General features: G+C 36.4%; 1 protein-coding gene across 3 annotated transcripts in view; it reads right to left on the reverse strand.

Moving 5' to 3' along the window:
* Window positions 1–27,426, reverse strand: part of LOC128989644 (sphingomyelin phosphodiesterase-like) — a 54,382-nt gene that overhangs the window by 19,367 nt on the left and 7,589 nt on the right. For all 3 annotated transcript variants that reach the window (XM_054411600.1, XM_054411602.1, XM_054411603.1), the window contains 6 exons: window positions 13,213–13,292; window positions 7,973–8,154; window positions 6,560–6,725; window positions 6,066–6,199; window positions 5,496–5,660; window positions 4,272–4,499 (listed from right to left, as the gene is read on the reverse strand). In XM_054411600.1, coding sequence (XP_054267575.1) covers window positions 4,272–4,499; window positions 5,496–5,660; window positions 6,066–6,199; window positions 6,560–6,725; window positions 7,973–8,154; window positions 13,213–13,276 — 939 coding nt within the window. In that variant the 5' untranslated portion in view covers window positions 13,277–13,292. The remainder of the gene's footprint in view (window positions 1–4,271; window positions 4,500–5,495; window positions 5,661–6,065; window positions 6,200–6,559; window positions 6,726–7,972; window positions 8,155–13,212; window positions 13,293–27,426) is intronic.

The raw sequence follows: 27,426 nt of genomic DNA on the forward strand, positions 1-27,426 counted from the left end.
ACAATGCTAGTGTTGTGACACATCATTATGAACTAAATTTTCACGCTGATTTCAATGCTGAAATATGTTTTTAAATATATTTTTTCGTTTGGAAGATATATTCAAATAAAAACTATGATTGGTGGTGATAGATAGGTAGTGACATATAGAATCGTGTACTACCGGGTGTTTTGTCTGAAAGTGTGGCCAAGCTGGTGTTTTTGGCCCGCCGTCTTGGATCTACCATATTGGACATTAATATAATTTTTTAAATGTAATGCTGGTGTTGTGACTTAGCATTATAAACTATAGATGTTTACGCTAATTTCAATTCCGAAAACCGTTTGTAAATATATTGAAATGAAAACTCCCCCCCCCCCATACATCTTTTACGGACGTTTTGTACTTTGATTATTTTTCTCATATATCGAGTTCTTATTGTCGCTTGCAATTCGTTTTAAAGTATTCAGTGATGTAAGGGCTTTTATTTAAGCTATCGATCATTAAAATCGGACGAGTTAGAGTTGAGCTATGAACCACAACACAATATTAAATTTAACTTTTTCCAAATCAGTTTTATGAAAAGATTTATATCTCGGTTTGTTAATACGACAAAAGGTTCATTCTAGTCTTAAATTACTGAGTAAATGTCTGGTTTAAAATGTTATTAATCACTAAATGAAATCTGACTAATTGAAAATGACTCATGGGCCTTTATTTAACATTAATAATTATTTTTATTTAAAAAATTTTCTTTGGTTAAAGCAATTAAAGACATACAGGGCTGGTCATCAGGGTTACAACATTTGTTTGGTGTAAGTACAAAGTAAATTAGGTGTGATGAGGCATATAAGACTAAAAGGTTCCACGTCTAAAAATTGTAACACTGATGACTAGCCCTGTATGTCTTTAACCAAAGAAAGTTTTGGACATAAAAATAATTTAATGTTAAATGATGGTTCATGACTCATTTTAAAATAACTTAGTCAGATTTCATTTCGTGATTAATAAAATGTTAAATCAAACATTAACCAAGTAATTTGAGACCAGGAAGAACTTAGTGACGTACTAATAACCCGAGATATACATCTTTTAATAACAACAGAACTTTTTTTCTTTTTTTTCTGAACTCCTGCATCAATCTTTGCATATTTCCAAACTTTCTATTTTTATTGCATTGTTATTTATTTTTGTTAATATAGTCTATCCTGTTGTTATTGCATTGTTATATGTTGTTCTTGTACAGAGTTATCATATTGTTATTTTTCTGCAAGTTTTATCTGTTTTTTATGAAGTATGTTCTGCCTCTTTACTGAAGTTTCACTCGGCTACTGGCATCATTGTTATTGTTCCTATACTGGTTTTGTTTTTCGAATATCTCGTTTTGTCAACTTGTTCAGATAGTTTGTTATTTATAGTTGTTACTTATAGTTTGTTATTCATAGTTTGTTATTTATAGTTTGTTATTTATAGTTGTTACTTATAGTTTGTTATTTATAGTTGTTATTTATCTTTTTATGTCTTGTATTGAAGTCTTGTTTTCCAGTTTTTTTTCACTACTTTTGTACTGGCCTGTGATTTTTTCTGCTTCTTCCGTATGTAAGATTATTGTATTATTCATGTAAAAATGGTGCAACCGTTAACAAATAAATAAATAAAAATAAATAAACAGATTTGTAATAAGTTAAATTTATTATTGTGTTAGGGTTCGTAGCTCGACTCTAACGCTCTAACTCAACCGAATTTAAAGATCAATAGCTCAAATGAAAGCTCATACATCACTGAATATCTTAAGACTAGAACGAACTGCAAGCGTTAATAGGAACTGGAGATATAAGAAAAATAATCTTAAAAATGTTCAAAGTACGAAACGTCCGTAAGAAATGTATGGGGAGAGTTTTTATTTGAATATATCTTCCAAACGAAAAAATATATTTAAAAACATATTTCAGCATTGAAATCAGCGTGAAAATTTAGTTCATAATGATGTGTCACAACACTAGCATTGTATAAAAAAGTTATTAACATCCAATATGGCGAATCCAAGATGGCGACCGAAAACACCAGCTTGGCCACACTTTCAGACAAAATACTCGGTAGTACACGGTTCTACATGTCATTACCTATCAATCGCCAACAATCATACAATTGCTTAATTCAAAATCCTACAAAATTACATATGCCTCACAACTATAGTCTAATTTATTTTATTTTCTAATACCTATAATTTGTTTATAGCAGACCTACCCGTAGCAGCAGACCTGTATACTCAACGAATTACAAATGCTTCAATAAATAATTAAAATGGAGCCACGCATCATCATTTCTCAAAGTATGTTCATGAACAAGCATGCAAAAAATTGTCCATAAGAATAACATTGGAAGTTAGTATGCAGGTTTGCTGCCACGGAAATGTAAAAATGGGGGATTTTAGGCCATAATCAAGTAGATCTCTACTAAATGAAGCCACATACCAATTATTATTAAGATATGCTGAGTAATAAGCTAGATATACAATTTTATTTTTTCCCCATAAGGATAACATGGCGACAATGTTCTGTGTTTTCCGCCTTCAATATCTCGGTAACCAATGGTCATAGAGCAATGATTCAAAACACCAAATTGTTTGATTTTTTGAGCTGAATTCAATGGTGTAAATTAAAATTCGATTATTTTACTCTAAAAAGAGTTATTATTAATTTAGTGAATAGATGTCACACATGGCGGCCATCTTGGATTTACGACGTCATAAAAACCAAACCCCGCAATTTGAGGGTAAACACCCGGTACTACACCATTATGTGACATATAATAAAGAGATTCCACATAGTCACACATTTGCTTCACAAAAAATCCCACGGAATACAGTTTGACCCCCGACTATATCTATCAAAAAAGCTTTTCTGTAGAACCTATTTATATTTAACAAAATTTAGGGGATTGCTTATTGAGTTTTTTTTTTTTTTTTTTTTTTTTTTTTTTTTTTTTTTTTTGTGGGGGCTGGGGTAATGGCATACCCATAGCTACTTCGGCCTGGAGACCTTTTGTAGCACCCTTTAATTCATTCTGACAGCCCTAGGCTCCTCAAGTAGCCCAGGAGCTGAAAGACACCCAGCTTCCTTATCTCTGTTGGTTCCAGGAATAACCTCCCCAGAGATATAAGCCTTCTATGGGCCAACGCTGGACAGTCCAGCCATAAATGTTCTGAGGTTTCTACCTCGTTCTCACAGAACCTGCAGAGGTCTGTTTGTGACCTCCCTATGGTCCTGAGATGTTTCCTGATAGGACCGTGCCCTGTTAACACTCCTACTAGCAGACTAATGTCCCCTTTCTTAAGGCTCAGCAAGTCTTTCCAGCCTTTATCAGTGGGGTCGATTAGTAATTTGGACGTCCTCATACCTGGGTGGTTCATCCAGGCCAGAGCCTTTTGAACCTTGACCCAGTCTTGGACTTTGGCTACTCCTGAGCTTATGGGGGTACCACAGTAGGGTTCTGGTCCTGACAGTTGGTCTTCCGCACCCTTCCTGGCCAATGCATCGGCTTTTTCGTTCCCCTCATGCCCCGAATGTCCAGGAACCCAAGACAATTTGACTTGGTTTCGCTCTGCTAACTTTTTGAGGGTGTTTTTGCACCCTTTTACTGTTCGTGACTGTGTCACACATGACCCCAGCGCCTTCAGTGCTGCCTGGCTGTCAGAGAGAATAAGGATTTTACCCTTTCTTATTGAGTTGGATGACTCTTTAAGACAAACAATAGCATCTGATTTTAGGCCAATCCTTACTCAAGATTCTCTGTCAAAAATTTAAATTTGGTTCATTATTTGAGTAAAATCATAGAAAAAAAGAATTAAATATAGACCGTCAGCTGTGCTGCAGTTACCATAGGTTCTAGCGCACACCACTGGGAGCGCCGTGTAGTAACGGTATACACACTATGTAACTACACAGGCGCTTCCAGCGGTCTGCGCCAGAACCTATGGTAACCATGGTAACCGCAGCACGGCTGACAGTCTATATTTAATTCTTTTTGTCTATGGTACAATGTATGAGCAATTCATCATATAATAATTGTGCTGCTAGCCCAAGACTTAATGTCTTGTACTGTAACTACTTAAGGAACATGCTTAATCCTTGGCATGATCACAAAAATCTAATGGGTTTGGATCACACTTAAACTTAAAAGCCTTTGTGATTCCTCCAGCAAAAATGCCACTGGCGTAAACTATAACAATAAATATTAACTGTGCTAATTTAAAAAAGGTTACAGCTAAAATCAACCATTTGTCTGCTCACCGGGTGTGTGCTGGAGATATGTTGTAGCATGTGGTCGACAGTTCGCTTGGGAGAGTCACACTTGCGGTAGTCGCCCCATCGCCCCGCCGCGGCTGCTGGTGTAGGTGCCGGGCCATTGGTCAGACGGCAACACAACGGCTCTTTACAATCAGCATTGGTACCCTCCTGGTAGTACGGGTCATAGTGTGTGTCTGAGATGTGTAGAATCTTGAATGTAGCAGCAGTTGCCTACACAAACCTCTATACCATCATCATCTCATCGTTACAATTGCTGTTACAAATCTACCACTATTGGAAACCAAATTTTGCTCCTTTTAACTGAGACTTGCATTGAGCCAACTTCCGCTCCCATTCTTCTGATGTATTTTATGATATTGTCCTTCCCATAAACACAGTCTCCCTTCTTTTCTGGTGGCCACAAAGAAGAGTGTCTGGTTAGAATAACAGGAAAGGGACTGTGAAGAGAATGTAGAAGATTGTTCAGCAAAGAAGTCTGGTGTAGGTATATAAGTTTTACAAAGTAGGGACTGTGGAGAAAAACTCAAATGTTCCTTCTCCTGATTGGGAAGTTGTATATTCCTTTAACATTGTTTTCCTCTGGTAATGCATCTAACTGGTCTGGGCCTTCATGTGGAGCTCATACTTCTTCATAGGTTCATGTCCCCTATTTAAGATTTTAATATCACATACTATTCGTTTTTTCCAGTTTACTTTGGAATATAACAAAATTTATATTACTTATAATGGTTTTACAATTATAGAAGACGTCATAGACCAACTTGACCAGACCACCAGTCTAGACTTTACTTCAGCCCGGTCTCGTTTGATTTTGTCAATGTCCCTTCCAGTGTTTTGTGTTTTTTGTAAACGTGTGTCCATTCTATGTTATCATGTGTCTTATGTGTTTAATTTATTGAACTTTGTTTATTAACGGACTTCGAACTAAGTGATTACCTCACACTGGTTCAGAAGAACCGAAACTAGTTGCCAAAACAGCAATAACGGAGAACTATTTACAGGTATTGTAAACCATTATAAGTATAATACAGTAATCCGGAGCCTAATCAACTCTTTAAAAACAAATTTATATTAATAAAATGCTCCTAAAAATGCAATCATTAAAACTATTTCGGATACTTTTTTTAAAGGGAACTTGATCCATAGAACTTGATTGCAGCTCGACTATATTAACTTATGTAAATTTACAATGAACTTGACAATTACCGACGGAGGAGTTGCGGCTTGTACAGGAGGCTTGGGCACTGGAGGAAATACCACTTGCCACTCGTGAGTGGGATTGTCCACATCTCCGCAAGCATCTCCGATCACAAAGCTGCAGATCTCTTCAGGGCCGATCTTTAGACGCTTCAACACGTAAACCACTTCTCCCTGCAGTCAAAGGCCGAATAAACTTATGGTAATTGTGCAAGAAGAAAATACATATTTCATAAAAACCTAGCATCCTAATATCAATAGGGTCTAGGGGTTATTTTTGAACCTGGTATAATTAAATTATTTATTGAAAATTTATGAAAAAAACCAAGGCAAACAAAGAGAAGGTTTCCACTCAAAGGATATGATGTACAGAGATATCTATCCTGACTCATTGATAAGTTCATTCTTAGGTTGTTTAAATATTATAAATACAGTAATTTGTTTTAAATTAGAGATATTTAGGGACTTCTGTCCCTACAAGCCACTAGTCTAATCTAATTATCTAATTTGAAATTTTGGATACTTTGACCACTTGGAGTTCCATTATATTAAAGCCTTTTCATCTATTGGGTGACTTACCCCAAACAGCTCTGTGATTCCCTCACAGACCCGAGGCGTCTGAAGCTTGAGACTCACACAGAACTGGTACGTTATTTTGACAATATCATCTCTCGTCTTGCCCCCTCTGATGTAGTGTTGAAGCAGACCCGCACCTGTCATTTTAAACATTTTAACATTTTAACAAACATTTTAAACAAAGGAAAGATTAAAACAACCAGCTGATCACAAACAGCAAACATTACGTCATTGCCGTCTTCTATCGTGACGTCATGCTTGATGAGCATTACAGCCTGTTTTTTAGTGTGGCCTTGTGTAAGGCTATCAGACAGCTGTTTTTTTTTTTTTTTTTTTTTTTTTTTAGTTAGGATCAAATAGATATAGCTATAAGTTATAATTGAAGGTTTTGTTGTGATGCGTGATGGTGTAACTTTGTAACTTGAAAGGTTAAAGAATCCTTGACAAAAGAGATTGGAGTGGGAAGGGGGAGGCGTTATATGTGCACAAGAACACACCTGCCTTGCAAGCTGTGCAGGACACCTTCGACATGACACTGGTCTCCACCTCCTGCACCACCTGTTTAAGGTTCATCAGGCGCAGAGCCTTGTCTACAATACGGGGCAGGTGTCTGCCAGACCTTGGCCCTGCGTCCAGAGTATGCAGCAGCTTCGTGTAGTTCATCTGCAACCAAACTCAGTTAAACACACTCCCCCAATGTTTATCATGCTTAAAGATCACCTACAGAAAATGTTTAGGTTAGGTTTGTCTGGTCTAAAATACCAATCTACTAACTTAACTAACTTAATCTAGAGGACACTTTGTCGCTTACCATTAGTAGCGACCTTATATCACCATTATCAACCTTTTAAATGAAATGAATAACTATTTTAAACTGAATAACATAAACACTTTACTACACTACTATAATCGCTTAATAAAGAGAGCTAAACTCGCACTTTGTGTCTGTTATTTATAGTGGTATGTATGAATGCAGGGTAAAAGTAGATTGGAGATGACCCGTGAAGCTTTGTTACTGACTAAGATGAACGGTTTCTTTAGGCCTGCCATACACGTTCCGTCCGGAACTGCACAGTTTGGCCGGAGTTGTGACCTCCCCACACACGCTCAGTCCGGAACTGCACAGTTTGGAGTTTTTGAGACGATTTTACTTTAGCAGAATATGGTTTATGTTACCTTGCCTGAATGATCCTATGTAGTTGTCAAACACGACAGCTGTTTCGTGCTACAATGAGCACATCTTCAAAGTGAAGAAACACAAAATCAAATCATTTCGCCCGCGGTTGAGCACGTCAAAAAACACATAAAGTACACGAAGTTCACACAAAAATACATAATACAAACACTTGGCCAAGTACCGCGAACACGCGACGCGGCGCCGGTAATGTGTAGGTCATGAGTCATGACCGGCGCCGCGTCGCGTGTTCGCGGTACTTGGCCAAGTGTTTGTATTATGTATTTTTGTGTGAACTTCGTGTACTTTATGTGTTTTTTGACGTGCTCAACCGCGGGCGAAATGATTTGATTTTGTGTTTCTTCACTTTGAAGATGTGCTCATTGTAGCACGAAACAGCTGTCGTGTTTGACAACTACATAGGATCATTCAGGCAAGGTAACATAAACCATATTCTGCTAATTTTAATGATCCAGAGGCTATCCATCATGAGATTTTACTTTTTTCAACTCTTTTCTAAACGCACTTCTTAATTTTTTTTAAAACCACAGTGTCCTTTGTGGCTTTTAGGTTCGCCTTCTTCACAAAATCCAAAAATTCTTGCCAAAAATGTCCAAAAATTTCTGGCTACTGGCTTTTTTTGAGTCTAAATCAATAATCAATGTACTATCACAGCATTCAAATTACCACAGTTCCAAGTATATACTGTAGCACCAATATAATAAAAGTTACATACCTTGAGTGAGCGGAAGGCCTCCAATGTTTGTTTTTCCATCTCCTCCTCACTCCGATGTGGCAAGTTGTGACTTCTCGGGGACAAGAGAGGGTTCTCATCTGACTCGTTGCTCAGGAGTGCGTACTCTTGCCATGTCTTGAACTCTTTTGTGTTCCATACCTTAGCCGTCCACGTGGGGCCCGCTGCAAACAAGAGGCAAGTAATATCTTTCAATATCTTAATATCTAAATAAAAAAATCTATTATATTTATATCTTAAATCTATTATTGTAATATCTTTCACCTGAGGTTAATGGAAAACGAGCAAGGGTTAAAAAGACAATTTTTGCCCGTGTGATGAATTATGTTTTTCATCATATTGGATCATTAGTTCAATAAAAATATGGTAGAAAACAAAATACTTTTTATGTAAATATAACCTCTTAAAATGACTTACAACTTGTTTTCAATTCTGCTAATGTAAATAAGTAGATGTTTAGTAAGTTGTGATTAAATCATGTTGCCTATTACAAAAGTGTTACAGTACATTATACCATCGATATGTCGAGCAATTGACAACAATGCAACAATAGGCTAAAACCTTACCCAATAAATCAATCGATAAATGATTTCAATCGATAAAATTGCCTTAATCAAAATTTACAACTCCCTAGAGGGGAAAAATGCTACTTTAGACCTTCAACACATGTATAAACGGCTGTTTTTGCTGCAGTGTGACAAAAATATTTATACTGTAGTTATAATTTTTATTCTTTAACTTCCGTTATTATCAAAAGTGTAAACTCAATTGGAGAGAATACAATTAATTCTAAAAAATGCTTAGCACCAAGTAGCAGTTGGTGATTTTCCGCAGTTAGAACCCCCACCTGAAGTTGAACTTCATTAAGGAGTTAGGATTGGAGGTGGTTCTCTAGACAAAGACTGGAGACTAGTTTGGGGGACTAAATAGTTCTTACAGGTCGCAGTGTAATCTTCCCCCCAGGTATCATCAGTATCAATATAAGAAATGTTTACAGTAAAGTCTCGATTGTCCAACCTAACTGGTCAAGACATGGTCAGATAAGCAGAAAGTCTAGGATCACAGAAAATAACAAAAACAAAAAAAAAACATGTTAAAAATCATTAAATTACTGACAATTCCAATTTGTCAAATTTATTTAAGGGTTCAAGTTTTTCTTAAGTTGTAACCACTTTTTTCTGTTTGGATGCCATCGTCATAAATAACATAAAATACCCCTGCCGCAGCAAACCTGCAGACTAAGTAGATATCAATCCTTCTAATTGGATTCGTAGGCCTACGCAAATATTTCCAGAAACAGGACATACTTCCCATTTAAATAACATTAGATTTAATGAATACCTAAGTTTGCAGCTACGGTGAGAGCAAAAAGTGTTTTTTGACCAATATGTTAACAGCAGCCGAGTAGCCTAAAGTTTGAAATAAAAGATTTGCCAAATTTGATCAACATATGGCCATAAAGAAGCAAAATACAACAGCTTTCTTTTCCTCCATGAGAGAGTTTTTGGAATATTCTCTGTAACCTTTTATTGTACACAAAACCTTCAATATACCAAATTATTTTTTTCAAAGCTCTACAAGATGGTTTGCAACAAAAATTTTTGCTCTCAATTTTAAGAAATTTCAAAACCCCGTAATACCCAAGACCCCCTCTTGCTGATTCGCAAACTCATTCAAGTTGTGAACCTGGTGTTCTGCTATTCAGACATTCAGTTTACTGTCATAGTCATGGGTAGCTTGACAGTTGAGAAAGAATTTGGAATTGATGCTTACTTCACTTCAAACCTACAAAGCGTATGATTGTAAGAGACTGCATAGTTGAGCAACGTTGTTTATGTTTGTAAAGTAAATCCCTTATGATTTTAGTTTTGAGGTCCTTCCATGTCATTATATACTGTAATTTCATTCAATAAATTAACTTTTTTGATTTAAAATTACAATTCCCTTTAATATAAACCCATTGAATGAAAACAGCAGTTGATAAAAATATGAAAGTGACATTAAAACTGAAAGTACAGTGAGTTTCTTAATTTGCCTATTGTACAGGCAGAATGCACAGTGTTGTTGGCTAATTGTGTATACTGTCCATGCTAAATACACAGCTGATTTATAGCAAGGGAAAGCGGACACACTTTCATTGGCTCAGCTGATCTCCCGCTTGGGGCTAAGCTATTATCAAAACACTACTTTGAGGTCAACAGGTTCTAAAATAACTGATTAGTGAAGTTACATATTTTTTTATATAATTCAGTGATAATCGCTGTTTGCCGGACTAATAATAATCAATCATTTTAGCCTCTGGATTGCTTATATATTAATTGATATTATAAGGCCTTACCTTAGCAATCCTGTTTTTTGATCCGAAATTAATTTCGGGCCCGAAGGTCCATCCAGGTTTAGAAAATTTGGTCTACTAGATTCCGACTGATGATGGACCTTCGGGCCCGAAATTAATTTCGGATCAAAAAACAGGATTGCTAAGGTAAGGCCTTATAATATCAATTAATAATAATCACAGAGAAATTACGAGAACAGGACCTAAATGTATGAGTCAGCTTAAGTGTCAAATTCATTTCTTCCCTCAAGTGTGTGACACTTTTATACTTTTGTTACCATGTTAAATGTGTATATTAAAAATAACTTGCTGTTGGCCCACACTATGCACAGGGATCAAGTAGTCAGTGAAAGCAGTGGTAGCAGCAAAGTGCCACTTCGAACACTAGTTAGTTACACAATAGTGCAGCAAACGCAATTTGCTTTTGCTTTACATATTATATTTCTCCTACAGTTACTATAAACCATATAAATAAATTAGTCTTTCAGGCACTATACAAGACGTTTTTAGGTTTAGGTAAAATCCAAGCGTTGAACGAAATGGAAAACGCTGACCAGTTGATTGTAGTCGTAATATCTGTAAGTGTTGCCAATTATTTTCAAGTGTCCCCGTATTACATGCCTAATAAACGAACACTTTTTTGTGTTGTTTGGTTGGAATACTGGAGTAAGACAAAAGTATGAAAATTTATCAATTAGCTTCTTGGCGTACTATGATCATTGCAAGGAAGCTCACTTTGCCAAGTAACTGTAGGATTATAACTATTAGGACAAACTTTAGTGTCAGCATTAATTTAATCTGTAGAAGACTGAAATTCAAAACCAAACAGTGCCTTTTGAAATTCCCTTCCTCTCAAAATTATCTATTTGTTCAACACCAGAATTCTGAAAATCTATCAAGTTAATTCATTGTTTTTGACAAAAGACTGAATAAATATGGCTAGATAATTTACAACTCAACACACATCCATGTGTGGATGACCAAAAGCACAGTGCACAATGACTGTGACACAGATTCAAGGCGAGCAAGCTTCTCACTATGGTTACTGGTTCCGCTTTACTCCCTAAGTTAGGTCAAATTCCAACATTTTTCCGAGGGACTCCAAACCATCAGATTACAGCATTTACCTAAAATACAGTAATGCAATCTTCTCTTTTTAAATAGTTCACACTTGGGAATTATTTTTGTTCACTGTGGTCATAATTTTTTAATCTCTTTGCAAAAAGTGGCAGTTTAGTTCCAGGATTGTAGGCCAAACACTAAATCCTTTTTTTTAAACAATCAATCATGATTTATTTTATTATTCTCAATCAAATGTTGCCAGCGGAACTTTGAGAAACAAATAGAAATAACAGAATGTATATTATGTTGACTAGGATTGTGAACTTTATAAGCAAGCATAAACAGAGTACTAAAATAGTAAAAAAATCCTTTCAAAGAAATTTTCCCTCACTTTGTCAAATAATGTTTTTCATTTTCTTATTGTATACAGAATGTCCATAAAATGACAGGACAATTGTCGATACACTAGTATAATACTAAAACTAAATAGTAATATTAAAATACACAAACAAAATAACTTTAATATTAGACAAATGAAATGAAATTTTAATTTAATTTAAACCAATTAAAATTAAATTAAATAAAAATTGAATCAAATTCAAAGAGATTCTGTGCCCTCTTGGTAGCACAGAGCAACCCAATGCTGTAAAACTTTTGGTTAAAAAGTTATTGCAAACATTTAGGATTTTCCCCATAAAATATCATACCGCTTATCCAAGATAAGGGTTGTAGTCAAGCTAAAATTGGAGAGAATGTACCTTTATCTGACAAGGCATATAAATCTCACAAACAGTAATACCACATCTGGTTGGATGAATAACTCATTACCTTCCATCTAATACAACACTTTCTAGACAAACCCTAATGACTATATATACAGGGTTCGTAAAAAGTCTGGAGACCCCCTGTTAATTTTTTAACAGACCATACTAGAAAAACTAAACTCGGCACACCTTTATGGTATGTTATGAAGTACTTTTTGGGCATAACCGCCACTTGGTGTACATCCCCAAAATGGGGGATTTTTGGGGAAACTCAAAAATTTTAAATGGTAAGACCCATCGAGTGACCCCTCATTTTGAAGGTCCTGGTAAAAGAAAACCAAAAACGCAAACTAGAGGTCTCTATCTTAATCCAATAAAAAATGGCAGCCAATTGAAATTCTCAAAGTTAAATTTAACTTACAGCTCTCTAGGTCTGGAGACCCCTTGTAAATTTTGTAACGGCTCACACTAGGAAAACTAAACTCTACACACCTTTATGGAATGTTATAAAGTACTTTTTGAGCCTAATTGCTACTTGGTTCCCAAACTCAAAATGGGGGATTTTGGGGGAAACTAAATAATTTTAAATGGTAAGCCCCATTGAGTGACCACTCATTTTGAAGGTCGTAATAAAAGAAAACTAACAACGCAAACTAGAGGTTTCTATCTCAATCCAGTAAAAAATGGCAGCTGATTGAAATCTTTAGAAATCAGAATTAACTTGCAATTTTATATTCAATCAGCTGCCATATTTTACTGTGTTACGATAAAGACCTCTAGTTTGCGTTGTTAGTTTTCTTTTATTACGACCTTCAAAATAAGTGGTCACTCGATGGGTCTTAACGTTTGAATTTTTTTAGTTTCCACCTAAATCCCCCATTTTGAGTTTGGGAACTAAGTAGCAATTAGGCTCAAAAAGTACTTTATAACATGCCATAAAGGTGTGTAGAGTTTAGTTTTCCTAGTGTGAGCCGTTACAAAATTTACAGGGGGTCTCCAGATTTTTTACTAACCCTGTACCGGTATATATATATTTGAAAAATAGAACTATATAGTTTTACCTTGTGATGTGCCGAGCAATGTAGAAATGAAGAAAAAGAAGACGAGAAACATCCCACGACACATCGCAAACTGAAGCCTTCTGTAAAAAACCAGTTAAATATTAGATAGCAAGTAGCTTTGGACTGGGAACGTGGCGATGGCCTTGTATTATCTGCAATTAGTCATAAAATAATTGCTAAAATATGTTGAAACGTCGACTCTAATTGAGCTATTTATCAAACTAAAACCTGGTGTCAGAAAGGGGATTTTCACTTGCGTTAAGGAAACACTATTGCAAATATTGTAAAAAATTGTTCGAAACTGTCAATAAAAAATCAACTCAGTAGCCCAACAGACACAATAATTAATGCCTGTACAAATTTTCAGAAAATATGAATTCAATTTTCTGAGTGTGAGAAAAATCAACATAAGCTATTGGAAAAGTTTTGGTTTATGTCAACAGGAGTTATGGAAGTGGTGTTACTAAAGGGTAAAACCTTACTAAAGTATTTTTCTTCTTAATTTGTAAAATTCTATTAATAATTGCATTTTGAAATTTAAACATATTATCTAATTTCTCAAGTTTCTTCTTAAGTTATTTATTTTCTACTCAAGTAATATAGCATTTTCTTATAGAGTTAACCCCCTAACCATTTTAGGATCTGATATTGTCTTTGAGTTAGGTCACAAATAAAAAAAAATTCTAAAATAATCAAATTTAAATCATCAATTTAAATTTAATCAGCGAGAGAGGCAACAAAGTCCAGAATTCAACTTTGACATGTAGTGATATTGTTCAAGATTGATATGGTGACGGTTGAATTTAAAGAATAGAATTTTATGCTTTTTATTTTTCCAAGGTAAAAAATAACTCAAATATCAATAATTTAACATGACAAACACAGTTCTCTAATTCTAAGCATTTCCAAACATACTTTTTCCTATCTTTAAAATCTTCAACTCATTCAGTGATTACTGGGGCTCCACTTTCGCTCAATTGTACTACTGACCCGTCCAGCCATCATACATAGACCAGCAGCGTGGCTATATGGATATATCACACTTTCTACCATACAGCCGATTTACCAACAGTACACGGTAAAACAAGTATATTTTAACTTCTTGATCAGCATTGTACGTTTTATTAATTTTATGGAAAGTAAATAAAAGAAATGTCTTATAATACTTTTACTTTCCATAAAATTAATAAAACGTACAATGCTGATCAAGAAGTTAAAATATACTTGTTTTACCGTGTACTGTTAGTGGTTACTTTCACTGCTAAATCTTAAGATCTAGCAATAAAAGTCCAATAAAAGAAAAGTCTTATAACACTTAATTTTTTTAAGTGTTATAAGACTTTTATTTTATTTACTTTCCGTAAGTATATTTTATCACCTTGTAAAGATCTACCTAAAGAATTTTGGCAAAATGAGCAAGACAACATTTTTCTAAAATAAAATGACAAACAATTTGTATGAGTCTGACCATAGACTATGGCTAGAACTAGACGCTCCATTCCTATTCTAAAATTGTTGCCAGTTTTAGAATAAACATAACGTACCTAGTATACAATACTGGATTCTATAAAATATCTTAACGTTTTAATAAAGCCAAATAACCCTCCACAACCTGATATGTATGACTCCTTCGTTAAGCTTGTCCAGCAGGTCTCGAGAAAAATGATACCTAGAGGCTGTCGAACTCACTACATCGCAGGACTCTTTGAAGAGGCAAAGCCACTGCTAGAATGAAACCAAGGTCTCTTTGACAATGATCCCTTTGCTGAGGACACACTTCTAGCAGGTGAAGAGCTTATGTCAGTCATTGCCGAAAATCGCAAAACTAAGTGGTGTGATCTTGTGGAGAGTTTAGATATGCAGATGAACAGCAGACGGGCCTAGAAGATCCTCAGAGATGTGACAAAACCAAAAGACAACTTTACAACAGTTACTGCCGATCAAGTCGCTACCAACCATCTTTTAAATGGCAAAACCTATGGAAGGAAATACCGGGAACCTGTTGTGCGTTATGTGGCAAGTGAGAATCACTTCCTGGAAGAACCATTCACCATGTTTGAGCTAACTGCAGTCATTACCAGCTTAAAGACTAATAGAGCTCCAGGTATTGACGAGATCAGAGTCGAACAACTAAAGAACCTAGGTAAAAATGCCATGCAATGGTTGTTGAGCCTCATGAACATGTGCGTAAGCCAAATGCATATACCAAAGGCATGGAGGAAAGCTCGTGTGGCTGCACTGCTCAAACCTGGGAAAGGTCCAAACGATCCTAAGAACTTTCGACCTGTTTCTCTCTTATGCCATGCATATAAAATATTAGAACGTCTGATACTCAATCGAATCAGCGATTTTCTGGAACAAAAGATCATTCCACAACAGGCAGGCTTTCGATCAGGCAAGTCTTGTTGTGGCCAAGTTTTAAACCTGACCCAGCACATTGAGGATGGGTTTGAGAGAAAACAGATCACCGGTGTCGCTTTTGTAGATTTAACAGCTGCCTACAATACCGTAAACCATCGAAGACTCTTGGGAAAAGTGTACAGCATTACTAAAGACTATCAGCTGACTTCAATGATAGGCACTTTTCTTCATAACAGGCGGTTTTTCGTGTCCCTTCAAGGCAAGAAAAGTAGATGGAGGAATCAAAGAAATGGATTGCCTCAGGGTAGCGTCTTAGCCCCAGCTCTTTATAACATTTACACTAACGACCAACCGTTCCCAAACACTACACGTCAGTATATATATGCCGATGATATGGCGGTGGCGGCACAAGGTAGGAGTTTTGAAGAGGTGGAACAGAAGCTGACTATGACTCTAAATGAACTTTCCCAGTACTATGACGCAAATCACCTCAAGCCGAACCCTGCTAAGACCCAAGTTTGTGCCTTTCACCTAAACAATAGAGAAGCAGGCCGTGAGTTGAATGTGAGGTGGTGGGGAGACCGTCTTCAGCACTGTCCTACACTCAAATACCTTGGTGACATACTGGACCGCACACTGACATTTAAGGCACATTGAATTGCGACAAGAGGTAAAGTCTCAGCGAGGAATAATATCATCAGGAAGCTCACCAGCAGATGCTGGGGTGCTAACCCTAATGTCCTCAGAACCTCAGCTTTAGCGCTCAGTGTGTCGGCTGCGGAGTACGCTGCACCAGTATGGAATGCATCGTCACATGCAAAAAAGGTTGACATTGCAGTCAACGACATGGCTCGGATTGTAACTGGGTGTTTGAAACCAACCCCAGTACACAAACTCTATCCTATCACAGGGATCGCCCCTCCATCAATCCAACGTGATGTTGCTGCCGACGCAGAAAGGACTAAGCAAGAGACAGACCCTCGTCACCCATTACACGGCCACCAACCTGCAGAGCGACGGCTTCGGTCCAGAAAGAGATTTTTATCACGGACACGAGTCCTGGATGGATCACTCTCAAGCAATCGGGTGGCAAGGTGGGAGGCCACGTTGACTAACCCTCCCATACCAGCCAGGGAGGAACTGGCTCCTGGTGGAGGCCTTCATTACACGGTGTGGAAGACCCTAAATCGAATTAGGGTCGAGGTACCAAAATGCAAGACAAACATGCAGAAATGGGGTCTCTTACCAGACGAAGAAAACATCTTGTGCGCGTGTGGTGCTGTTCAGGATCCTGGCCATCTGCTGATCTGCCCACGCCTAGACCAGTCTTGCACATTAGATGATCTTTTACATGCGAATGACAAAGCCATATCGGTAGCTAATTTTTGGAAAAGCGAAATCTGATTTCCGGACACGGAAAGTAAGTAATAAAGCCAAAAAGGATTAAAGAATAGATTGTTGCATCTTTATCTTTTACATCACATCAATTAACTCACATCAATAAGAAAAATTGGCATAGGGGGAGAACTAAATTGTATACTGTAGCTCACTCTGAGATTTACATTTTAATTGCAACACCTCATTACAGTGAAGTAAAGCACATGTAACTGATACAACTTAAGCCAACATATCTATAAACAAGACAAGAAAATATAAATTTGTTCTCCAAAGAATAGCATAATGCACTTATGCGGTGCATTTATAATGTAGGCCTACCTCAGAAATCAGTTTAGCAAAATAAAAATATACTCTTCATTAATTAACAAGTTTTCTTTTATCTGAATGTAAACATGAGTAGGGTCAAAAACTACTAATTTAATTAAAAATGTAATGATTCTTTTCAGACCCAGGTTTTGTCACATTAATAAAATTATTGATAATCATACTACTGATTACAAAAGCACAGATATATATATATATATATACCTATATATGAACAAATTAACCCTGGAACTGCACTATTGAGAAGAGCTACTGTACAAAGAAAAGAATAAAAATCTATCAAATCTTTAATCTTAATAAAATCAAGAGCTGAATCACAAGCAATATTGACGAAACAGCTGATTAGATTTGAGTTTGTATCAGCTGTTATTGAGGTCACTGAACCATTCGACCAGCTGATTTGTGTACCGTTATGTCTGGGGAGCCTACACCCGGCCCGGCATTTTCAATTCAACTCCTGAATAGTAATGCACGTACTGGATACATAATGGAAATCGACATAATATCTGATATTTGTGTCATTCGGTAAAAAAGGTATTGGAAACTAAACAGTTTGAAAACTTACAATGATTAAACTACTTCTACAAGCATTTACCTCTGCTGAAAAACATGCATTATACAACGGACTTCAAGTGTTTTCCGTTTCAATAGTTGTGTATTGTATTAATCATAATTAATTTAATCAGTGATTTTAACCATATAATGGTATTAGCAAGTCTACTGTGGTACAAAAAGACAAAATTATTACGTATTCCAAACCAATAAATATAAATTTAAAATGTGTTTTTATTCATTTCACAATTGCAAGTTGCCAATCTTTACAGATAGACAACTTAATTTGTTCAATATGGTGATATTGTTTTTTGAAAGTCTCTCAAAATATAAGCTCTGGAATCATAAATGCCTGAAAGCACATAAAATACGTCAAATAACACTTATACTAATATATTTACACTTATACTGTTTACTCACAACACGGTAACATAAAAAGGTGGTAAGTGGTGATCGATTTCGATTGGACACACCAATCATCATCAGACTAGGCGAATGATAAATGCGATGAAAGCTTAAAACATGGATTTATTGATTATACAGGCTCGTTTAAAAATAAATAGCCTACACATAAAAATGAACACCGAACAGACATACAGATTTTTCAAGAACTTAATGCATTTTTTTACACATTGGTTCCGAGATAAATTTCTGAGTGTTCGTTCAGAGAGTGTTTTATTCTGAACAGTTCACGTTATGGTAATGTTAAATCGTATCCGGTAGTTTTTGGCTAATGAAGTCTAGGCCTCAAAGAATGAAATTCTTCGGCATCCACCACCTCTAAAACTTAGCCTACAAGAATAAATACATATCTCCATTATTCATTAATTGTTTATTTATTGTACATTATATTGATGAAATTTCAATAACGGTCGATTAGTTCTTTAAAAATCATACAACTCAATAACTCGATCAATTGAAAAACGGCATCATCCTCTTTTACTATCCCAAATAGGGGTAGCGGATTTTTATCCCCCTGGAATTTTACCCCCTGGGCAAACGTGACGTCACAAACCAGAGGGTAAAATTCCGGCCGCGAACTTTTGAGTTTCGCGACATCAGCTCGATGGATTAAACGCGGAATTAAACATATATTTTCACGGTTGTGAGTTTAATCAGAACACATCAAATTATGAAAACCTAGAATGTACGGCCCGGATTTTTACCCCCGGAATTTTACCCCCGGAATTTTACCCCCCGGATTTTTACCCCCGGAATTTTACCCCATGGCCAGATATATAAATTATTGAGAATGATTAATTATCGTCATTCAGTTTTAATTTAATGGTAAACATTTTATTATTAAGTAGCCTATCTTAATTTATACGTAACATTAACTAATCGAACAGGGTTTTAATATTAATTTTGAGATTCGAGTGTCAGGATTCGATCTTTGAAGCCAACTGTCGGTTAATATGATCAAAATAAAACAGCGAATTCTGTTTACTTAGTTGAGATTACAAAATAAATAAATAAAGATAGGCTACTAAATAATGAAATGTTTACAATTAATTAAAAACAGAAATAAGAAAAACAAAATCAATCATTCAATTTCTAACATCAGCCAGGGGGTAAAATTCCGGGGGGTAAAAATCCGGGGGTAAAATTCCGGGGGTAAAAATCCGGCCCGTACATCTTCAGTTGTCTAAACGCTAGTTATATGGACAAGGGGTAAAATTCCGGTTTTTATCGCTAATCTAATTAATGACTATTATGTTATTACTCTGACTATTTTGATTAGACTTCCAAATCGGCGGGGGTAAAATTCCGGCCGCGAACAACCTTTTGGCCACTCAGGTTACTACGTCATAGTGACGTCAGCTTTGCCCAGGGGGTAAAATTCCAGGGGGATAAAATTCCGGCGACCCCCCAAATACTGATCGCGCAAAAAGGCTTTGCTATCTTAGAATTAACATTCGTTCCGATTTCAAATTTTACATTCGATTCCATCGTTCCAAGATCAGTATCCGGCTTTCCTCTGGCATACCTGTTCCGAGCCACGTCTTGAGCTTGAACGTGAAAGTCAATTTGGAGAATGACCGCGCACGACTGATAGTGGCTGGTGCTGGTGCTGGTGGCCAGCTCATCCCAAAGCTATTCAAGTGATCAGCTGTGAGTCGTCAGCCCGTTTTTGTGGTTAGGTTTGTGGGTCATTGCGGTCGACTGCTGTTTGCTGTTTGACTGCCCGAATCTTTTCCTCTAAAACTGGTACACTTCATTGCCTTGCTCGTCCTAAACACACTGGAATCAGCTGATATTGTTGCAGTTAAATTTGAAATTGCTCCAGTGAACTGTTGTTAAATAGGCTTTCGTTGTTGAAATAATACTACTGTACATAATATAACGTCCGTGTATACGCAAAGGTCATTTTGTCCATGCACATAGTAGATTGTGTAATTGTAACGAATTAAAAAGGATGAAAGGAGGAGACGTATACACAGGATAGATAGTCCCTACGTATGAATTAGTAATGTTAGCGGTATCTTTTTAAATTTCATGGTCAGTCCAGGCATAGATAAAACATACTCCCTTGTGTTGCTTAGTCTATGGTACAGGTTTTGTGTCGTGTGTTGAATGTAATCATGTTATTTCGATGATTTGATCTCTATTTTAGGGAAAAAGATTATGAATACACTTTTGAAAATGCCGATTCGATCTTATTTGGGGGAATAAGGAAAAATAATAATTCCTTTCACAGTTTATTGGCCACCAATCCAAATAATATTTTTTCCGAAAACAATGATAAATGTATTTTGTAAGACGGAAGTGAATAAATGTTCGGACGAGAGTCAGAGTGAGTGAGAGCAGAGTCATGGGGGAAGGAGGCCAGGAGAGAGAGTGAAGCTAAGATCTCCGGGACCAAGTCAGGGGCGCCACAGCCCGGGCCATTGGCTGGGATATTGTATGAGGAAATGTGTACTAGCAACAGACACTCACTAGAATGTCCTGTGGCGATGTGTTAGATAATACACAAACACTACAGACACTCACTAAGGTGGGTCTGCTAGACGACCACTCTCCTTAGTTATTGTCTACCCTAGGAGGTCTTAAGATAGTATCAAGATACATCCACAGCAGCCGCGGGAAACTTCTCAGATGTTGTCTAAGGAGTTGCATCACATACACGACTTCCTAAGGGTTTGCATTGGCCCGAGAGCATATCCTTCAGAGAGCTTGTTATCCATCTTAATGATCATGGATGGAAGTTACGACTACATGATTGATTGTCCATATAGATTCATGATAGCCACGGACATCTAGTGTTATTGCCCAAGAAGCTACACCATGACAGCATAAGCTGTACAACATCCACGTACACATGATATAACACCTTGGCTGCTGGACGATGACAACGGATAGGCCTACCCCATGAGATTTGCCTTGACTGAAGGCGCCTCTTGTAGTTTGGCCAAGGAAGACTACTCATGAACTATTAACACCTGGTAAAATATTTGCTAAGAAGCTACTTCAAGTTGGCTACTATAAACACACCTTTCGAGGCATTGTCAAGTGGACTACACGACGGCCTACACAAAAAACTCTAGATGCATTGCTTCGTATTTACACACCAGCCAGAAATATTGTCCAAGGGGCTAATACACTTTGGCTATTCGGGTACCAACAATCTGATTATATTGGATGTACACGACAGCCACTAGCCAAGGAAATATCTCAGGGGTTACACATCAGCCATTAACACCTTCTGAAACATTGTCCAGGGGGCTAATACACTTTGGCTACCCGGCTACGAACAATCTGATTATATTGGATGTACACGACAGCCACCAGCCAAGGAAACCTCTCAGGGTTTACACGTCAAGACATTTACACCTGATATTTTCAATGAAGCTAAACAAAGACCACAAACGCCATTTGAGATATTGAGGGAGTTATCTCTAAGCTTCGGACGCTCTACAAATACATAATAACGCCAGATGTACCAATATATCCTATTCATGACAATCGTTATGTTTTAAAAATGTAATATTTACAATTAATTAGTTCCTGCATTATTTACAATAGGTTCCAGAACCCTTATCTAGAGGGCGTTGACCTCACACTTGCCCCTCACTTGTACGTGAATACGTGCGTATTGTAAGTAGTTGAAGCTGGTAGATAATGGCTAACTCACTTAACTCACTCCTGGAATTTCTCCCAGCGTAGGGAAACGGCTACACGCAACACGCATTCCGTTTCCGTTACGGCGTAACTAACGACCAGAGAAATCAACGGGATGCACGACTGCTTAGCTTGTATTTACGTATGTTCACGTACAGTCAATAGTCGTTCTATTGTAAGTGTAGACCCGAAGATAAAGGCTGTGTTGAGCTAATATGTACTCCTTCCAATCTATTCTATACTTATAAAAATCGAATACCACTATACTGTATCTCAAAAACTACATTTCCTAAGTAGGTACTAGAGAAAAGTACCGGTATCAAGGATCGTCGTCAAAATGTGGTTATGAATAATTGGGTAGGCCTACGTACCCGACAGATGGGCAATTGGCCTATTGGCTGTATGGTCCAGTGATTGCAGCACATAGCGGTGAGTACATTACAAAAGCAAGTTTAGCATAATCTGTAAACCTCTCTATTACAATATAAGTAAGCCCAAGTAGGTAAGCCTGAAATAGTTGTTTGCGTTTTCTCTTTACAAGAAAATACCTGATTCACATAAGAGTGCCATATTAAGGAAAATTCAGAATGCATTCTCAAAAACTGCCTGATATTTGTAGAAGATGAAGACTAACATTAAACGCACAAACAACTACTTCTGGCAATGTTTTGAGACAATCGAATGTAGAACGTTTGCTTGGAAATGCTTTTCATATTGCACAGTGCTTTTCAAAGTAATATTTACACGTAAAAGATTTAAAAAAACAAGGTGGCCTATGTTAAAAAGTATTAGTACAATTCTCTCAAAGTAGGCAAGTATTTAAAAAAATTACGGATTGTGTTTTATCTATGTTTACATGTGCTAATTATATGGATCCAGGCAGGATTAATTCTGCCTGAATCGCCTAATCTGACCAAGTTTGAGAAAATGTCGATTGGCTGGGTTCAACCAGTAAACGTTGGGTTCACCAGAGTTGACATTAGCAAGCAAACTTAGAAAAAAAAACTAGTTGTTTCCAGTTAATAATATTAACTTTTATTTCAATATCATTAAATAACCTATTAACTTATCACCACGAAAAAAAAAGCTTTTAAGAGCTTAACCTTTAGTTAAAAATAAATACAAATACCGATACAAAGGATGTATGTAATGTCAACACCTTTACTTATGAAACTTGTTATAGATTTTGATTGTTCTGAGATAAACTGATAACTTAAATTGATTAAATAGTTGTAGGGTATTATATCTATAAACATTGTTTTAATTTATTGCTTTATTAAAAACCATTTAAGGTGATCGCTCCGCTCAACTGGCTTTCACTGCAATGAAAGCAATCCTAGTATATTCATTGGCTGTATAGTTGGGCGCGAGAGGTAGTATTGAATAATATAGTGTTTGTAGTTAACGGAATAGGTCAACAGTTTACTGACATTGGCCGTGACCCACTGACCACGACATTGTCTTCACACACTGTAACTACCTGAAGTCAACTCTAGCACAACAACACACACTACTAGAGACATTGAACCTACAGTACTGACAGTGACTATAATGACTGACGGACTGACTCCACAAAGTAACACATACACAAACATGATATAATTATTATAATTTGAGCGGGTATGCGGTGAGAGTGAATATGATATTTTATATAGTTAAAAATCACAAAAGTTGCAATAACTTTTGAACCGTGTACTGACTTTGTAGTGACTGTTACAGCAATGGGGTGTCGTCTTATTTTTTAGAATTATAAGTACCATAAAAATCCGATTTTTTATTTTATGTTTTTTTATGGAAAAATAGCATAAGTTACAATATTTTTTGAACCGTAATTTTTACGGTAATGAGATTTTTATACCATTTTGTTCAGAATTTAAAGGACTACTAACTTTTTAAGAAAATCGTTCGTGCCAGTTTCGAGAAAATCCAATTTTTCCGTTAAAATTCCAAAAATCTGTAAATTTCAAATGTCCATGTTATTCTTATGGAGAATAAGTAAACTGTTGTAGTTTGTTTATGAACATATTTTGATCAAATTTGGAAAATACATTCATTTTATACTAAACTATTACATTTTACAAAAAAATACCTTTTTACCCTCCCTGTTGCAGCAAACCTAAGTACTCGTTAAACTAAATGTTATTTAAATAGGTAATAAATGTGATATTTTTAAGGAGACATTTTAGAGTAAATCCAGTCTGGCAAATGGAAATTCGCTTAGTCTACAGGTTAGCCGCGGCGGAAGTATTTTTTCTAAAATCCTTGTTATCGTTACTTTGAATAAGGTTTTTATGGGGAAATAACATTATTTACAATAACTTTTGAACCGTAATTTTTTACAGAAATGCTAGCCGTACAAAATGGTTCAGAATTTAAAGGGCTACAACATACTAAATTTTTATCAAAATCGTTCGGGCCATTTTTGAGAAAACCCGACTTTTCCCTTATTTTATGGGAAAATCTACATTAAAATCAAAATTTAAAAAAATGAAAAATACGCCTGGTGATACCATGGATTAGAATCTACACACCAAATTTCATCGAAATCGGACCACAGGCACCACGGTTTCTAGCTCTACACACATTCAGACACACTTACAGACATCACTTCGAAAACCACTTTTTTGGGTACAGGGGGGCCAACCCAAAACGGATAATATATCAACTCAAAACTCAAACTCTAAAATGTTGACGAAAACAATACTTTCTCCATATAGGCTACTATGGTATAGGGAGAGAAAGTAAAAACTGGCCTTATAAAATCAACACAGATCATCTCACTACATTCTTCTACTGTACACTCACCCATCACTCACATTTGGGTTTAAAGACGCAAATAGGTGGCGTCCGATATCAATTTAGTTAATTATATCAATTATTTGGGATGGGTAAGCCACTGTGTGCGTATTTTAACCCAAACATGCGTAGGATGAGTGGCGCGATCTTGTAGTCTTGTTAATGTTCCTTAGACACAGCTGTTAATTAATAGCCCATACAGTTAATGGCAACTGGGACCTAGAGTTTAAAGTGGAATCCGAACCACATTTTACCCTTGTAATTAACGAATTGGTCTAATTATCAGTATAGTACTGCGGATAGTCGTAGTAACTTACTCACTCGTGCGGACGTTAATCCACACCAGGGAGCATCGCATCTAGTGCATGCCTAGAAATATTCACAATTCGTGACCTTATTGTAGCTGGATTACAGGACGACGCCACCCGTCCCAGTCTGAAACTATTATACCCGTCCCCATCTCAATAAAATCAAAATCAGGTGGACAATTTATTTTCACAACTTTTAAATAAATAATGAACAACTTCTGTAATAATCAAGCTTCGTAGCGGATGGGAGTTGCCTGCACGAAACGCGCAAAGATTACTCTTCAAACCATGTACAACTGTTGTAAAAACCAACATGCAAGCGTACATTTATAAGATTCATCACCAGATATGATGGAGCCCTTATTGTCTACTCCTTTAACCTATGTTATTATTTTGTAATTTATAAGAATTGTGTCCCTGTCTCAATGCAATGCTAATGATGACAAGAAGTAAAAATATATAAAAGAACCACAGCCCGTTTCACTGGCGTTTTATGACACATTAAGCCACTAAAAGTAAGGTAGCTGACGCACGGTTGACCGAAGATTATAGCCGTATAAAACCGCGCCAGAGAAAGTATCCATTCTCCATGCTTCGCTGAGGGCATCGGATAAAAACGAAATTGAGGCAACACATCTACCTTCGGTATATGCACCTCGTACAATAAATAATGTCTTATCTTTTGCGAAAACACCCTAGTTTTTTTTCATATGCTGACTTAAGAACGCCCCTAAAATTAGCATCTAGTCTAACATTGCCCTCGATAATGTAGGCCAACCTTGTCACATTGTGTTTTGGTTCTAGCCCCCTCTTTCTTAATGAATTATAATTTTGTCATAAAACGCTGGACAACTGAATTTTGCGCGTTTTGTCTGGAAATACAACAAACATAGTTACTGTAATACGCATTCAAAGGTTAAGATCACCCTCAAAACTAACTTAAATCAGTTGAAAAAGTGTTTATGTATAAAATGTACATGTTAAATGTAGTGACTACACATTTCACTACTAATAGTTTGTCGTAAAATAAAGTTTTATTGGTTAAAAAAAGTTTGCAACTGAATAAAAATGTAAATATTTACAGTGGATTGGATATGCCTTCTATCTATCTATATCTATAAAAGAGGAAGTATGTCTGTCTGTATGTATGTATGTACCCTATGAACTCCGAAACCGCTCGACCGATTGTAATGAAACTTTCAGGCATTATTGAGCATTATTCAAGGATGGTTTGTGTGAAGTTTTGTGCAGATCCGTCAAAAGGGCTCCGCCCCAGAGGGTTTTAAGGAGTCCAATGACTTTGGGAACTACAATGTTAACAAATAAATATAATTTCAAAGCAGATGTTTACTTTCATCAACTGTTTTGTAGGTTTGAATAATCACAACGTTCTGTATTAGTCATGATTTGAAATAGTGCAACAATGTTTACACAGAGTGCATCACAGAATAGTAGTTTACGCAACGATTGCGTTAAGTTAGTCTGTACGACACGAGTAGAAAATTTAAGGCACGAGCCTTGGCTCGTGCCTTAAAAACTTCTACGAGTGTCGTAAAGACTAACGCGTGTTGCGTACACTACTTTACCTACGACCGTTTTTTAATTACTACACAATCACTACTCATAACTTCCTAGAGAGGTTATGTTTTCGTTTATTGTCATTGTCACTGAAAGTGATGCAACGACTTATTGTTTAATCAGCTGATTTCATGTAATTACGTGTTTGTAAAACTTTGTTAAATAATACGTTACTTTTTCAGGCAATAGGTTCTGCTAGCAGCATTCTTACCATAAATACTGTATCAGGTACAATTAGGGAAATATTGCATATATTTTTGGACAACTGAATTATATAGTGAAACAGTTAATTTACAGTTAGATCTCAGCATCGAATATGTGGTCCACAACGAGTTGGGTGAAAAAGTGGTTAAGAGGTTTTCAAAATAAACCAGAACATTTTCATTTATCAATTTAACCTTATTTTGTATCGTCCATTTAATGAATTGCTGGTATGTAATTGCATATGGTACCTTTGTTTTGATTTTGGTGGCAAAAGATTCCTAGCACAAACAGTTTGTGCTCTCATTTCTATCTCGTCAACATCACTTTCACTAACTGATATTTTAAAATCAACCTTCATTTAACTTCCACCAACTTAGGTTAAGAATACGCGAGTATCAACAGGAACAAGCCGGATCAACAATTAAAATTGTCAACTGATCAGCTGATCAGCTGATTAGTTGACGTTCGAAGTATTACAATTGTAGCCTACTTCTTTTCTCTCAATCCTTGAACCTCATTGGTCCATTACCCGTGTTGATATGAGAAAAACTATGCTGATATGAAATGAAACTAT

The sequence above is a fragment of the Macrosteles quadrilineatus genome, unplaced genomic scaffold (assembly GCF_028750875.1).
Source record: "Macrosteles quadrilineatus isolate MER2022 unplaced genomic scaffold, UCM_ALF_1.0 Scaffold_3__2_contigs__length_128488019, whole genome shotgun sequence".
In the NCBI taxonomy this organism is placed as follows: Eukaryota; Metazoa; Arthropoda; class Insecta; order Hemiptera; family Cicadellidae; genus Macrosteles; species Macrosteles quadrilineatus.